At 36.6% G+C, this 16,150-nt stretch overlaps 1 protein-coding gene across 1 annotated transcript in view; it reads left to right on the forward strand.

Annotated features, from left to right (window-relative positions):
- Window positions 1-16,150, forward strand: part of NAA25 (N-alpha-acetyltransferase 25, NatB auxiliary subunit) — a 77,325-nt gene that overhangs the window by 21,220 nt on the left and 39,955 nt on the right. Inside the window, exons 4-11 of the mRNA XM_055321859.1 lie at window positions 943-1,061; window positions 4,506-4,580; window positions 5,727-5,834; window positions 6,482-6,560; window positions 11,310-11,421; window positions 11,998-12,087; window positions 14,271-14,440; window positions 15,503-15,615. Coding sequence (XP_055177834.1) covers window positions 943-1,061; window positions 4,506-4,580; window positions 5,727-5,834; window positions 6,482-6,560; window positions 11,310-11,421; window positions 11,998-12,087; window positions 14,271-14,440; window positions 15,503-15,615 — 866 coding nt within the window. The remainder of the gene's footprint in view (window positions 1-942; window positions 1,062-4,505; window positions 4,581-5,726; window positions 5,835-6,481; window positions 6,561-11,309; window positions 11,422-11,997; window positions 12,088-14,270; window positions 14,441-15,502; window positions 15,616-16,150) is intronic.

A 16,150-nucleotide genomic window follows, 5' to 3' on the forward strand; every position in this document is an offset into this window, starting at 1 on the left:
CTTATGGACAGAAAATGTTATCGTTTCTGTTTTTCATTTTTATGAAAGATAGAATTTAAGAGTTATATGTATTGATTTAGGGATATGAATTCTCCCCCAGTGTTTTTTTTAAAAATCATTTTTCTGTCTCACAAATATTGAATGTTTCTCTGTGACAAGTATTGTACCCCACTTGAAGATGAAAGATGCTCTCTGTGTTCTTATGTTACAGTCTATAAGGGGAAATTCAGAGGCACCTGGCTGGCTCAGTTGGTAGAACATGCAACTGTTGATCTCAGGGTCGTGGGATTAAGCCCTATGTTGAGCATAGAGCTCAATTAAAAAAAAGTAAGGGGAGATTCATCAGTAGACTGTATACTGCATTGTGTGTTAATAAATGTTATATAAGAGATTTATTTAAAAGATATAAAGATGGCAGAGGGAAGCAGTGATCAAACTGGGTGGAGGAGTGATCACACTGGGTGTTCAGGGAAGGATTACATTTGAACTTGCACAGTTCCTTGCAGAGAGGATTGCATTTGAGCTGGGTCTTGGTCTTGAATGATGTTCACTGAATAGAAAAGAGAGGAAAGGAGAATCCAGGCAGAGGGAACAGAATAAAGGCATAGTTAGGTATGATATAGCACAGGGAGTCTAGTGGAACTACAGATAGATGTGCTAGAACACAAAGGGCTGGGGGAAATAATTAAGGAGACAGAGGCTAGATCTGTAGGGTCTTATTTATATATTGTAAATGTGTTGAGGAGGCCTGAGCTGTTCCATGCTTGATCGAGTAACACTCAGCCTAGAGAAGATTAATGCTCAGGTGAGGCAAAACAGATACTTTCTTTTCCTTAGTGATAGGAGACATCTATTTACTTCAAATGGGAAAAAAATTAAATGCTGTAAAGATTTAAGATATACTTTAATAATTAAAGAATACCCTGTTTCTCTTTATCCTAGCGGAGTTAGTTACAAAACTTTATGAAGCAGCTGTGAAGAAAGTTCCCAATAGTGAGGAATATCATTCTCACCTCTTCATGGCTTATGCCAGAGTAGGCGAATACAAGAAAATGCAACAGGTAACTTGATTCCAAACTTCCTGGGCTGTGGGATTTGTTATTAGATGTAAAAGCCTCTTTAAATGTGACTTAATTTTAGGAATGTGTGTGTGTGCATGTGTGTGTTTGCATATATGTGTAGAACTGAATCTATGTATTTGTATGTGGAGATTAGGAAGATACTCTGTGTGTGTGTGTGTGTGTGTGTGTGTGTGTGTGTTTAAAAGATTTTATTTATTTATTCATGAGGAACAGAGAGAGAGGCAGAGACACAGGCAGAGGGAGAAGCAGGCTCCATGCAGCTAGTTGGACGTGGGACTTGATCCCGGGTCTCTAGGATCACACCCTGGGCTGAAGGTGGCACCAAACCGTTGAGCCACCCAGGCTGCCCCTCTGTGTGTGTTTTAAAGATGAACTATTATTCAAGTTCTTTAAGAGTTTTATTTGGGGAAATCTGATTGTTCTTTTGTGGCCTGATGGTATGTTTTATTTGGATCTGGTAAGTTGGCTTCAAATTGTCCCAATGCCTAAGATTGCTGTTATATTCGCAGAAATCCCAGAATAAAAAATGAATAGACTATAGAAATATTAATTTTAAAGTTTATATCTTAATTTTTAAATTTAACTCTTTGTAGCCTGCTGAGATTTAAATCCATCTGGGAAAACTCCCCACTGTTTGGATATTTGTCTTTTCCTCCAGAGGCAGCTTATTTGCCATTTAGCACATTTTAGATATTCCTTGTATACATGTGAAGGAGCCTCATTTGGACACATTTGGACTAGTGGGTGGGTAAAGTCAACATCCCAGAGAGATGAAACTGGTAAGCCCATAAAAGGTTATGATGTCACACTAGTATTTTTTTTTTAAATAGCTTTGTGTGTAGGTATAATTTCTTCTAAAAGCAAAGCTTTCTTACTTGGGTTTTTATTTTGTTTTATTCTTTACTTGAAATATCAGATTATAACAATAGATAAATTAAGGATGTTGGAAAATACTATATTAATATAAATCCTTTCTCCTTAAAATTAGTCTTTATATTTGCTTATGCAAGTTTTTGAGTTGGAAGAATTCTTTTTGCCCAAATACAATTCTTTGAAGAAGTTTTACTTACTATTGGAATATATTCTCAGGAAAAATATTCAGAGATTATAATTTTTCTTTTAATGCGAAATGGATATATATTTCTAATTGGCAACACTAACGTGTATATGCAAATCTTTAATATCATTTTTACATCTAGAAATACATTTTAAATAAAGTATATTAAATGTCCATTAATACAGATATAGTTAAAGGAATTATGATTCATCTATATGGTAGAGTAAAATGCAACACCCCATCCCGTCAAATAGTCCTATGTGTCTTTGTCTTTTTCTACCAGTACATAAAGGATCTATTTCTAAGGGTATGTACCAAAATGTTACCAGGATATAGGCCTGTGGATACTTTTCTTTCTCTTAATTTCTTTTTTTTTTAAGTGTTAATTTTATTATTCCACTGTGTGTGTGTGTGTGTATAAAGATTATTTATTTATTTTGAGAATGAGCAAGAGAGAGAGAACATGAGCAACGGAAGAGGGAGAAGTGAACTCCCTGCTGAGCAGGGAGCCCGACGTAGGGCTCGATCTGGGGACTCTAGGACTATGACCCGAGCCAAAAGCAGATGCTTAACTGACTGAACCACCCAGGTTCTTACCATAGATTTTTTTTTTTTTTTAAGATTTTTAAATTTATTTATTCACGAGAGTCACACAGAGAGAGGCAGAGACATAGGCAGAGGGAGAAACAGGCTCCTTGTGGGGAGCCCAATGCGGGACTTGATCCCAGGACCCTGAGATCGTGACCTGAACCAAAGGCAGATGCTCAACCACTGAGTGGTTCTGTTTTCTTTCTTTATAGTACAGCTAAAATATTCTTCCTAGAAGAGTATAGATGGGTATATATCTCTCCCTTACTTTGTATAACAGACTCGTTTTTGAGTGCTTCACAAGAGTATCTCGGTTACCTTTCAGCCCTTTTCCCCTGCCAGTCCTCTTAATCCTTATCCTTATTTTTAGCCAAGTGTCTTATTTGTTCTTTTTTTTTTTTTTTTAAGATTTTATTTATTTACATGAGAGACACAGAGAGAGAGAGAAAGAGAGAGAGAGAAAGAGAGAGAGAGAGGGGCAGAGACACAGGCAGAGGGAGAAGCAGGCTCCATGCAGGGAGCCTGATGTGGGACTCAATCCCAGGACTCCAGATCACAGCCTGGGCTGAAGGCAGACGCTAAACCATTGAGCCACCCAGGGATCCCTGTCTTATTTGTTATTGTCAGCATGTCTCTTCTTTCTTTAATATTTTTGTTCAGTTCATTTTGCGTCTACCTAGAATTAATTCACTCACTTAGCCACTCATCTCAGATGTTTGTATTTGTGTATATGTATTCTTTAGCCCCATCTTTGCCTGTAGACAATCTCTTTCACCTTCAAGGTTCACCTGGAAAGACTGTTACTTTGAAGAAGGCTTTATTTATTGATAAAGTTCCCTTCTCTACTTTCCCTTAAAGAAAAAGAAAGGAATGAATAAACTTAACCTTCCCTTTTTTTGGAAACAAAAGTATCGTGTTTTTGTATAGGACATTTATTTTTTTGCCAAGTATAATTTAGTTATTTGAATATTTGTCTTATCTCTTTCCCTAGCTTTTAAGTGCATTTGGAACTAGGACTTAATCTTTGTATCATCAGTAGGAATAGAAAGGTCTATTCCACTTAATAGAGGCTCTGTGTAATTTTTCAAGTGGGTTAAAAATAGGCAAAAGATTAATAAACATAAAATAGTAACTGTGACAATTAGTTGAGTTCTTAGCATTGATTACTAGTTGGCTAATTACAGATTCTCAGTTATGCATGAATAGATCTACTTTATTTCTTCTTGCCATGTCTCTGCTTTTAAGTATTTCATATACATTTCACAAAGAAAGGGTTCAGTTCTAGTTAATGATATCTTGAAAGAACCTGATTATTTTCCTAAAATAAGAATTAATTATTTTTTGAATGTCAGAGTAAACTTTTCTAATTTTACGTTTAAATATACTGTCTGAATTTTTTTTATTTGTTTTTACTATAACTGGTTAGTGCAGTGTCTTTTAGTAAAGTTTATTGGTATACATTCATGAGCCACATTTTGTGTTTGTTGATAGTCTGTCAGAACCATATTGGGTTGCTATATTTTTCAAAAATACTGTCCTTTAATTTGAAGAAGTCTGATTCAAAAGGTGAAATATTCCTGATGTAAAATTCACCTTTGTGATTACCTATATTGCTATCTGCTAGAGAATATCCATCAAGTTATTAGGCACTTACAGTAACTAGGATGTGTAGACGTGTTGCTGTTCTCCTAGAAAACTTCTTGCCACATATCTAGATTATTAATTGCCCTCTGTATGATGTTTTCTAAATTAAGTATTTATGGCTCTCTATCTTTCAGGCTGGCATGGCTCTATATAAGATTGTCCCCAAAAACCCTTACTACTTTTGGTCTGTGATGAGCTTAATTATGCAAGTGAGTATGGCATTCAGAATGGGTTTGAAATTTTTTTTTTTTTTTCAGAATGGGTTTGAAATTTGTTCTTATTTTTGTATATAGTTATTGCCCTTGTCTTTTGAACAACTTGGGTAATATTTTGCAGCATGTATCAAAGGGAGTATACATATTGCCAGTTGACTTTTTGAGTTGGGGAGTTTGGTATTTATTCCTTATGACTTGGTATTTTGGTTTATCTGTGTAGCACAGAATATATTTCCCTTGAATCTTAGATCCACTACTGAGTTATTTGATCAAGTATGAGCCTCAAAATACTTGATATTTTGACTTGAAGTTTATCTTTAAGGCAGTATTATTTATTAGTGAACACAGTATTTAACTGGATGGCCTTGTTTTATCAATTCTGGTTTTTGGACCTCAGTTTGCTCTTTTGTGGAATGGAGATACTTATTTCTCAGAGCTACTATAAGGACCAAAAGGAGATAGTGTGTAAGAGAAGATGGGGAAGAAAGAGTTAAAATGTAGCAGTTTAGGACAGAGAAGCTCAGGGTTCAGACGGATCTGCATTCATATACTGGTTTCAGCACATCTTAGTGGGGTGTTGGGGAATCTCTTAGTTTATCTGTGAAACAAGCATAGTAGCTTGAGCTCTGAGCAGAATCTTAGGCAATGTTAAAATTATTAATATGCACTGATTTTAATTATCAGTCTAAGATAATCTTAGTTATTGAAATTCGCTAATATTAAACTATATTAATAGAAGTTATTGATGTTTTACCTCTAATATGTGAACATCTCAAAAAAAACATCTGAAAGGCTTTTCTCTTCAAACACCTGATGATACCCGTTACATATAATCAGTATAGGCATACCCCCTCTTAACTTTCTAGAAAAATGTATGAATAACCTATTTAAAAGTTAGGTCATATTATGGAAACCCAGTTTGTCAAAAATATATGGGCTAATGAATCTTTAACAAATCTCTTCTAAAGCAGACCACTTTGTAATGTATCTTCTTGGCAAGTTCAAATTAGGTCTGATATTTGACATAGGAAGTAGACTGGAATTCTGTGCTGGGGTCACATTAATAGTCTGCCTGGTAATAATATAAATAGTGCGAACAGAAGAGAAATTAGAGTGAAACGTTTATTTTTTCTCCTATAGTCTATATCGGCACAGGATGAAAACCTCTCAAAAACGATGTTTCTTCCCCTTGCTGAAAGAATGGTAGAAAAAATGGTAAAGGAGGACAAGATAGAAGCTGAAGCTGAAGTGAGTAATGGAAGTCCTATAAAAGCCCTACTTTTGTATCACATGAGTTTGATATTGCTAGAATATTATGCTACAGTATTATAAACTTCTGTCTTATTCCAGTTAGAGAGCTGGGTCCTCACTCTCTTGCCTTTTGTATAGATACAAAGCTTTGGAACAACTCAGCTTAGGTATAATGAACATTCTTACTGCTGATTTCATCTCATTTCCATTAGATACTTTTTAAATTAAGTTAAAATAAATTAAAAATTTTAAGGTAGTCTCCACTCAGCATGGAGCCCAACTCAGGGCTTGAATTCATGACCCTAATATCAAGTTGTGAGCTGGGGCACCTGGGTGGCTTAGTGGTTGAGCATCTGCCTTTGGCTCAGGACGTGATCCAGGGGTTCTGGGGTCTAGTTGTGCATCAGGCTGTCTGCAGGGAGCCTGCTTCTCCCTCTTCCTATATCTCTGCTTCTCTCTGTGTCTCTCATGAATAAATACCTAAGATCTTAAAAAGAAAAGAAAAGATCTGAGCTGATATCAAGAGTTGGACACTTAACTGACTGAGCCACCCAGATGCCCCTAGATAACTTTTTTAAAAACATGCAAATGACTATTATTATTGATAAGTTTCAATTATTCCATTTATTTGTTTTTTCTGTAAGGTTGAACTTTATTATATGATCCTGGAACGTTTGGGAAAGTACCAGGAAGCCTTGGATGTTATCAGAGGAAAATTAGGCGGTAATTTTTAAAGTTTTCTTAAAGTTTTTTTTTTCTTATTTAAACATGAAAAATATTTATTGTGGAAAATTTCTTATACAGAGACATAAAGATATAAAGACAAAAAAATCCACTTGTGATAATTTTATGTTCTTCCAGATTTTCCTGTATGTAGTATTTTGACCTTTTCTTTTTTTAAAAAAATTTAAATTTAATTTAAATGTATGTTAATTATGTTAAGATATGTTAATTAATTAACATATAGTGTATTATTAGTTTTAGAGGTAGAGGTCAGTGATCCATCAGTCTTATATAACACTCCGCGCTCATTACATCACTTGCCCTCCTCAATGCCCATCACCCACTTACCCCATCCTCCCCCTACCCTCTACCTCTCTAGCCACTCTCTGTTTCCTATGATGAAGAGTGTTTTGATTTGTCTCCCTCTCCGATTTTGTCTTGTTTTATTTTTTCCTTTCTTCCTGTATGATCCTCTGTTTCTTAAATTCCACATGAGTGAGATCATATGATAAATGGGTTTCTCTGATTGACTTATTTTGCTTAGCATAATACTCTCTAGTTCCATCCATGTTGTTGCAAATGGCAAGATTTCTTTGTTGTGTTGGCTGAATAGTATTACATTGTATATATACACAGCCACATCATCTTTATTCACTCATCTGTGTGGATGGACATCTAGGCTCTTTCCATAGTTTGGCTATTGTAGACATTGTTGCTATAAACATTGGGGTGCAGGTGCCCCTTTGGATCACTACATTTGTATCTTTGGGGTAAACACCTAGTAGTGCAATTGTTGGGTCATAGGGTAGCTCTATTTTCAACTTTCTGAGGAACCTCTGTACTGTCTTCCTGAGTGGCTGCACCAGCTTGAATTCTCACCAACAGTGTAAGAGGGTTCCCCTTTCTCTGCATCCTTGGCAATATCTGTCATTTCCTGACTTGTTAATTTTAGCCATGCTGACCAGTGTGAGGTGGTATCTTATTGTGGTTTTGATTTGTATTTCCTTGATGCCAAATGATATTAAGCCTTTTTTCATGTATCTGTTGGCTATTTGTATGTGTTCTTTGGAGAAATGTTTGTTCATTTCTTCTGCCTGTTTTGATTGGATTATTTGTTATTCAGGTGTGAGTTTGATAAGTTCTTTGTAGATTTTAGAGACTAGTCTTTTATCTGATAAGGCATTTGCAAGTATCTTCTCCCATTCTGTCTGTTGTCCTTTGGTTTTGGTAACTGTTTCCTTTGCTGTACAAGAGTTTTTTTATCTTGAGGAAGTCCCAGTAGTACATTTTTGCCTTTGTTTCCCTTGCCTTTGGAGGCATGTCTCGATGCGGCGGCCGAGGTTATAGAGGTTGCTGCCTGTATTCTCCTCTAGAATTCCTAGGTATCTTTTGGTTTTTGGTACAATTGTAAGTTTCTCTTTCTTCTGTCGCATTGTTAGTATATAGAAATGCAACTGATGGGACACGTGGGTGACTCAGCAGTTGAGTGTCTGTCTTTGGCTCAGGCCATGATCCCAGGATCCTGGGATCGCGTCCCACATTGGGCTCCCTGTAGGGAGCCTGCTTCTCCCTCTGCCTATGTCTCTGCCTCTCTCTCTGTCTCTCATGAATAAATACAGAAAATCTTAAAAAAGAAAGAAAGAAAGAAATGCAACTGATTTCCATGCATTAATTTTACATCTTTCCATGTACATTCACTTTTTAAAAGTATTTTAAAAATGAAAATAATTCTTGAATTTAGAAAATTCAGGAGGTGTGAAAGAAAGATTATACCCCAGATCTCCAACCTTTTGTTCTCTAGGTTCTTCACCAGTAATTTGTTCTGTGTATCCTTCTAAAGATGTCCTTTCCCCTCGCCCTTCTTCCCAGTTTTTTCAAACCATGAATGAGAACATAATGCACCTAGTGCAAGTAATCTTATTTATTCGGCATGTTTCTATTAGAAAACATTTTATTAAAAAATTTAATTACAATTACTTTTCTTGAAGATTTTTAAATGTTATTTGTCTCTAGTCAGGATGTGTACCCTGGGTACAAAAATTTTTTTGTTTCCCTGCTTGTCCTATGAAGTCATTTGAGTTTGTGACTTTTGCTCTGTATCCTCTTATACCCATTTTTTTTTAACCTAACAGTGTCTTAGAGATATCCTCATTACCTTACACTTTAATGACTGTCCTATATTTCATAGTATAAATGCAGACAATTTACTTAACCAGCTCTTGACGGATATTGAAGTTATTTGCAGAGAACACCTTTGTTACAAACCAGATTGCCCTCTAAGAGGCTGCAATGTGTATTCCCACCTGCTGTATTTACTATCAGTATGTGAGAGGTCCTGCTTCTTTGTATACTTGTATCACTAAACTGTTATTTCAAACTTTTGGTAAAGATTTTATTTATTTATGAGAGAGTGAGAAAGAGAGCATGCACGCAACAAGTACGAGCTAGGGGAGGAGCAGAGGGAGAGGGACAGGCATACTCCATGTTGAGCATGGAGCCAATGTGGGGCTTGATCTCATGATCCTGAGACCCAGACCTAAGCCAAAACCAGAGGTCAGATGCTTAACTGACTGAGCCACCCAGGCACATTAAACTTTTTATTTTTTTATTTTTTTTATTTATGATAGTCACACACAGAGAGAGAGGCAGAGACATAGGCAGAGGGAGAAGCAGGCTCCATGCACCGGGAGCCCGACGTGGGATTCGATCCCGGGTCTTCAGGATCATGCCCTGGGCCAAAGGCAGGCGCTAAACTGCTGCTCCACCCAGGGATCCCAAACTTTTTTTTTTTTTTAATTACTTTTGGGCAGCCCCAAAATTTCTTTTGGCTCAGCAATTTAGCACCGCCTTCGGCCCAGGGCATGATCCTAGAGACCTGGGATCGAGTCCCACGTCGGGCTCCCTGAGTGGAGCCTGCTTCTCCCTCTGCCTGTGTCTCTTCATTTCTCTCTCTCTCTGTATCTCATGAATAAATAAATAAAATCTTTAAAAAAAAATTACTTTCAAGTAAGCTCTACACCCAACGTGGGGCTCTAACTCACAACCCTGAGATCAGGAGTCACATGCTCCACTGACTGAGCCAGCCAGGCACCCCTTTTTTAAACTTTTTAATGTTTCTCAATCTGAGAGATTGAACATATCTTACAATTTTTATTTAATTTGGAGGGAGGATAATTTTTTTCGTTTAAAAGCCATTGATATTTTCTTTAAGCTGCCTTTCCTTATCCTTTTCCCATCCTAAAACATTGGTTAATCATCTTAATGATTTGCAAAAGCACTTTATAGGTTAAAGAGTTAGGTCTTTTCCATTGTAGTGAAAAGACTTCTTCCCTTTTTATTGGAAAACTTATTCGTAGGAACTTCATAGATCTAACCATTCCCCTTTTAAGATGTTTATGACAAAGATTTAGGTTCCTAAACATTTACCCATTTTTGATGATTTCAATAGGAGAAAGTTCTGCAAATGCAGTGTTGTTTTGACAAACCTGGTTTTTAATTGTGCCGTTATAGTCTTTGGGGGAATCCAATTGTAGATGAGTAGCTTTAGATCTCTCAATAGGAACAGTCATTAAAAAACTTTCATATAGGTGTGTATATCCTTTATTTGATTGTGGTCATAAAACTAACTGTTAACAACTTTATATAAGACATAGGAGTTTTTGTTGTGTTTTAAAGATTTATTTATTTGAGAGAGAAGGTGACCATGAGTGGGGGGGCGGGGAGGGGCAGAAGGAGAGGGAGAAGCAGACTCCCTACTGAGCCAGAAGCTGGACTCTGGCTGATTTCAGGACCTCGAGATTATGACCTGAGCTACCAGGCATCCCCTCCTTTTTAAAAAAAGAGATAATATTTATTTATTTGAGAGAGATTATTATTGTTTTAATGTTACTTATTCTTTAACTTCAGCCTCCTTGTATATAGTATGTTAGCCTTTTTTTTTTTTTTAAGTTTTGGGTTTTTTTTTTTTAAGATTTTATTTATTCATGAGAGACAGAGAGAGAGAGGCAGAGACATAGGCAGAGGGAGAAGCAAGCACCATGAAGGGAGCCCAATGTGGGACTTGATCCCGGAACTCCAGCATCACGCCCTGTGCCCAAGGCAGGTGCTAAACCACTGAGCCACCCAGGGATCCCCAGCCTTTCTGTTTTTACCCAGCTGGATTATAGTTCTAGGATAGTTAAAATGTAGATTATTTGTAGGAAATTCATAATGTAATTGTTGGTATCCTTAATCAGCTAAGCTCTTCTAAAAGGTTGGGGCAAATCTAATTTGGTCAGAAATAATAGTCTTAGTTTTTCTGTTCCCAGCTCTTGTGAAGGTGTTTGATTCATCTCTGTTCATTTTTGTATTCCTCCTCACATTACACCTTGCTTTCCTGTTCCAGTCCAAGTTTTTTCCATGTTTTGGAGCTGTATGTATAGATGGGAAGTCTGTCTATGGACCAATACTAGTCCCTAGGTGCTTTTGGGGTTTTATAAGTGTATCCCATGTACTAGATCTTTGACTCAATACATTCTGGATCCTTGTAGTTTATAGAAAAAATGATTATAAAAGTTTAATAGCAGAAATGTACTTTTTTATTTTCAGCAAAATAATCTTTATTAAGATAATAGTTTGTATTTAGTAGTGGTCGCATTTTCTAAGAGAGGCAATAAAAAAGTGTGACATTTTCCTTCTTGTGTTTGGACTTTATTCTGGTTTCTGAGAAGAAATGATCAGCTTACCAATTTTTATAACTTTTAATTGTAGAGAAGTTGACAAGTGAGATTCAGAGTCGGGAAAATAAATGCATGGCTATGTACAAGAAGTTGAGCAGGTGGCCAGAGTGCAATGCCCTTTCCAGGCGCCTCTTATTGAAAAAGTAAGTAGATGCTTCTCTTTGCAGTATGAGACTGAAGTGGGGCTCTCAGATGTCACTACTGAAATTTTTTTTCTTGGTCTATTGTCTTTTATATTGCCTGGACATAAAATCTCTTAGTAGTGTGTCCTAGGTATTTTAGAAAGTTTTTAATGGCCCTTCATCTTTCAGTAAAGAGTTATAATGGGACTTAAGGCCACCAGGGTGCTAAGTCTTAGGTCTTCAGAATGAATGCCAAAAATCATTAATTTGTTAAATACAGTATTGGTCTAAAAGAGACACCGCCTCTCTCCACCCTATTTTGGGAAGTGCTAATGTGGAGTTTTCTGTTAAGAATATTAGTTTTCTGGACCTGGTGATTCCACTGAAGGGAATAATTGTTTCCTAAAAGTTTTATACTTTGAAAATGCCTCTGGAGTTGCCCTTTTGGGGCAGCAGAGGAAATGCAGAGGAAGGGGTGGGCTTCTCTTAGTAAAGACTAAAATGTAACCTAGAAAATAAGTGGAGTATCATGGTTCCTAGGGCAGGCTTGTCACAACTTGGGTTTAATCCTGTGTGCACCATTCAATCTGATTTTAGCTCAGATGACTGGCAGTTCTATCTGACTTATTTCGATTCTGTCTTTCGACTGATTGAAGAGGCCTGGACTCCTCCTGCTGAAGGTGAACAGTAAGTCGACTCCTTTCCTGAATTACACTGGCACTTTTTAGCACAGTGTAGCAAAAGGATTTCATTGTAAGCCTAATTGAATTCTCTTTTTTGGTCTCAATAGTGTAGCCCTTTCAAAGAAAGATTTTTCATTTTTTTTAATTGTAAAATAATTTTAAAATAATATCATATATATTAAAATACAAAATAATTCTAAAATAATTTTTAGGGTATCCCTGGGTGGTTCATCGATTTAGTACCTGCCTTTGGCCCAGGGCGTGATCCTGGAGTCCCGGGATTGAGTCCTGTGTCGTGCTCCCGGCATGGAGCCTGCTTCTCTCTCTGCCGCTCTCTTTCTCTATGTCTATCATGAATAAATAAATAAAATCTTTAAAAAATAATAATAATTTTTTAAAAATGAAAAATCTTATGTGTTTATTGAAAAAATCTTAAACCAGTGCAGAAATGTGTGGTGTAGAAAGTGTTAGTTCCTAATTATCCTACCATCCTGGAAATAACATTTTCCTCCCTTTTTCCACTTTTATTGAGATATAATTGACTCAGAGATAATACTGTTTTTTTTTTCTTTTTTTATTTTATTTTTCTTTTTTTTTTCTTTCTTTCTTTTTTTTTTTTTTTATTTATGATACAGAGAGAGAGAGAGAGAGAGAGAGAGAGAGAGAGAGAGAGAGGCAGAGACTCAGGCAGAGGGAGAAGCAGGCTCCATGCACCGGGAGCCCGATGTGGGATTCGATCCCGGGTCTCCAGGATCGCGCCCTGGGCCAAAGGGAGGCGCCAAACTGCTGCGCCACCCAGGGATCCCTTTTTTTCTTTTTTTAAAGTAAGCTCGGGATCCCTGGGTGGCGCAGCGTTTTAGCGCCTGCCTTTGGCCCAGGGCGTGATCCTGGAGACCCCGGATCGAATCCCACTTGGGCTCCCGGTGCATGGAGCCTGCTTCTCCCTCTGCCTATGTCTCTGCCTCTCTCTCTCTCTCTCTCTCTCTCTCTCTCTCTCTCTCTCTCTCTGTGTGACTATCATAAATAAATAAAAAAATTAAAAAAAAAATAAAGTAAGCTCTATGCCCAACGTGGGGCTTGAACTCATGACCCTGAACCCAAGGTCGAGTTGCATGCTTTGCCAGATGAGTCAGCCAAGTGCCCCCAGAGAGAATGGCAATTTAGAATCTTTTCTTCCAGCTTTATTCCTGTCCATTTACTAACAAACATTTATTCTCATTATTTAACATAAAAATGCAGTCCAATTAGACATAATGGTTTGCAACTTGCTATTTTCTTCCTTAAAATATATCTTGGGCATCTTTCAATTTATGATACATATAGATTTGTTTCATTCTTTGTAGTGACTTAAGAGAACTCCAGCTTAAAGATGTACTATAATTCATTTAACTTGCCCCCCATTGATGGACTCATGGACACTTGGATTGTTGCTGGTTTCCTTTTTTTGTTGTTTTCTTTTTTTGCTATTCCAGATGAAAACACAAACATAGATGGGATCTTCTTAAAAAGTAAGCAGGAGTTAAGATGGTAATGAGCTGATGCTTACTTTGTAATATTAACTGAGTCATCTAATTTTTCTCAGCCTTCATTCTTCAAGCAATAAAGTAAAATTTACTTAGATCTTTTAGACAGTATTTTTTTCTTTAAAAAAAAAAGATTTATTTATGTATTTATTTGAGAGAGAGAGAGAGAGAGAGAGAGAGCTTGCACTTGTGAGCACAGGGAGGACCAGAGGGAGAGGGAGAGAAGCAGACTCCCCACTGACCACAGAGCCAGATGTGGGGCTCAATCCCCGGACCCAGAGATCATGACCTGAGTGAAAATCAGGAGTTGATTGTTTAACCAACTGAGCCACCTAGGTGCCCTAGAATATGGTAAGTTCTTAACCCTGGTATAAACAGAATATAGACAGTATTTTATATATATAAGGTCATATGCATTCTTTTTTTAAGAAAGAGGTAATTAGTCACTGTGCAGTAATCAAAGGCCAAAATTAGGAATAATCCTGTGTCATGTGACTTGTCGGAATATGCTTCTGGTTCTCTTTTACTCCCATATTACTTTCTAATTATCAAAGTGCTTTTTATTTTTTAAATTTTTTTCTTGAAATCAGTTTAGCTTCACTTCTAAGTTTTAGGATGGACAATAGAGGTACAAAGATACCTTTTTTCATGTGTTTATACCTAGCTCTTTAGAAGGAGAAGTGCATTATTCTGCAGAAGAAGCTGTGAAATTTATAGAAGATCGGATAACAGAAGAATCTAAAAGTTCCCGGCATCTCCGAGGACCACATCTTGCTAAACTGGAACTGATTAGACGTTTAAGACGTCAAGGTTTTAATGATGAGTATAAACTAGGTAAGAACCCTTAATATTATTTGGGAAACCATGAGAGTATACAGATAGGCCCCCCATATCCAAGCACAGTATTCATTCTCTGAGGTCTATGATGATGAAGTCATGTTTGGGAAACAAACATTTTCATAACCTGAAAATATCTACTTATGAATGGGTTACTGATACCATTAGCCCTCAATCCTATCTTCAACTCAACATTAGTATCTCTCCCTGTTCCACCAGAGTCTTTATCAGGCATTCTTTTTTGACCCAACATTAATGTCAGAATCAATTTCAAAGTGAAATAGCCAGTTTTGTCAAAATTTCAAGATTTCATGAAGCAGATGAAAGATTTCTTGAAAATCTGCTTCAAGCACTCACAAAACCATTGATGAAAGAGTATCTGGTGGAGTTAGAGGAATTAACAGTTAAAGAGAAAATTTGTAAGGACAGTGACAAGATGGAAGAAAAACGTGATTTGGGTTGAAAATCTCTGCTTCTTAAATCCAGTTCAATTTGAGAGCATTTCCTTTTTCATTATTTTAGTTTTTGTTTTTAATTTGAGGAAAAATAAGAGGTGTGCTGGTAGCCTCTGCATATCCATAGTAGTAATCTTGCTGGGGGTTATTGGCTTGTGACTCTTGCCATTTATTTTCTCTTCTTTTGGTGAGCCTGTTAAACATTCCCTTTCATTTCGTTAACATTTAATACTTGTTAAAGTAAATAGTTCAGGAACTGTGGAAAGAAGCATGTTTGTTTAATGTTTGTGTATAAATTTCAGTCTTTACTTAAATTTTAATGAAACCTTTTTAGGTATTTAAACTTTTTTTTTTTAAGGGTATTTAAACTTTAATGAAAAGTGTTACATTTCCTAAGTGTAATAACAAGTAAACTGAGTTTGTAAGATTCAGCTCCTTTTTACAGTATTTGTTTAAACGGACAAGCCATCCTCCAGCCGTGTCATTCTCATTCAAGCAAAATTTTAATTTAATTGAAATAAAGGTTTTTCAAATCAGACCTCTTAAATTAGAAATTGCTTAATTCATGAATTAATTTAGTGGTATCTTTTTTGCTCTCCCTTAGGTGATCCAGAAGAATTAATGTTCCAATATTTTAAAAGGTTTGGGGATAAACCTTGTTGTTTCACAGACCTCAAGGTATTTGTTGACCTCTTGCCTGCTACACAATGTACAAAAGTAAGTATAGTTTAGAATTCTGTTCAGTGCCTGTATTTACTGTAAAGTGTGTGTGTGAGTGGTGAACATGAGATGCCCAGGTAACTGCTCTAGCAAGCCAAGGATTCCAGGTGCTAGCAGATTAAGACATGATTTCTTGTTAAGTTAAGCCACAAGGAGAATAAGCCTCTGATAGTTAGATTCTTTCTTGTTTTATGGTGAGGTGTGGGGTGGTTTTTTTCGTTTTTTGTTTTTTTGAATTTTAGATTCACCTGTAGTTGTAAGAGAAATAATACAGAGACCTCTGTATACCCTATTCCCATTTTGCCCCATTTGTAACCTCTTGCATAACTATATTGTAATATCATAAGTAGGAAATTGATTTTGATACAATTCACTGACCTTACCCACATTTCATCAGTTTTACATCTGTGTGTGTACATATGGTACATTATGTGTGTATTTAATGCAGTTATGCAGTGCATGTGGATTCAGTGACCCCCACCAGCGTCATGATACAGAACAGTTCCACTACCAGGATCCTATGTGCTACCCC

The sequence above is a fragment of the Nyctereutes procyonoides genome, unplaced genomic scaffold, assembly GCF_905146905.1.
Source record: "Nyctereutes procyonoides isolate TBG_1078 unplaced genomic scaffold, NYPRO_anot_genome, whole genome shotgun sequence".
NCBI lineage: Eukaryota > Metazoa > Chordata > Mammalia > Carnivora > Canidae > Nyctereutes > Nyctereutes procyonoides.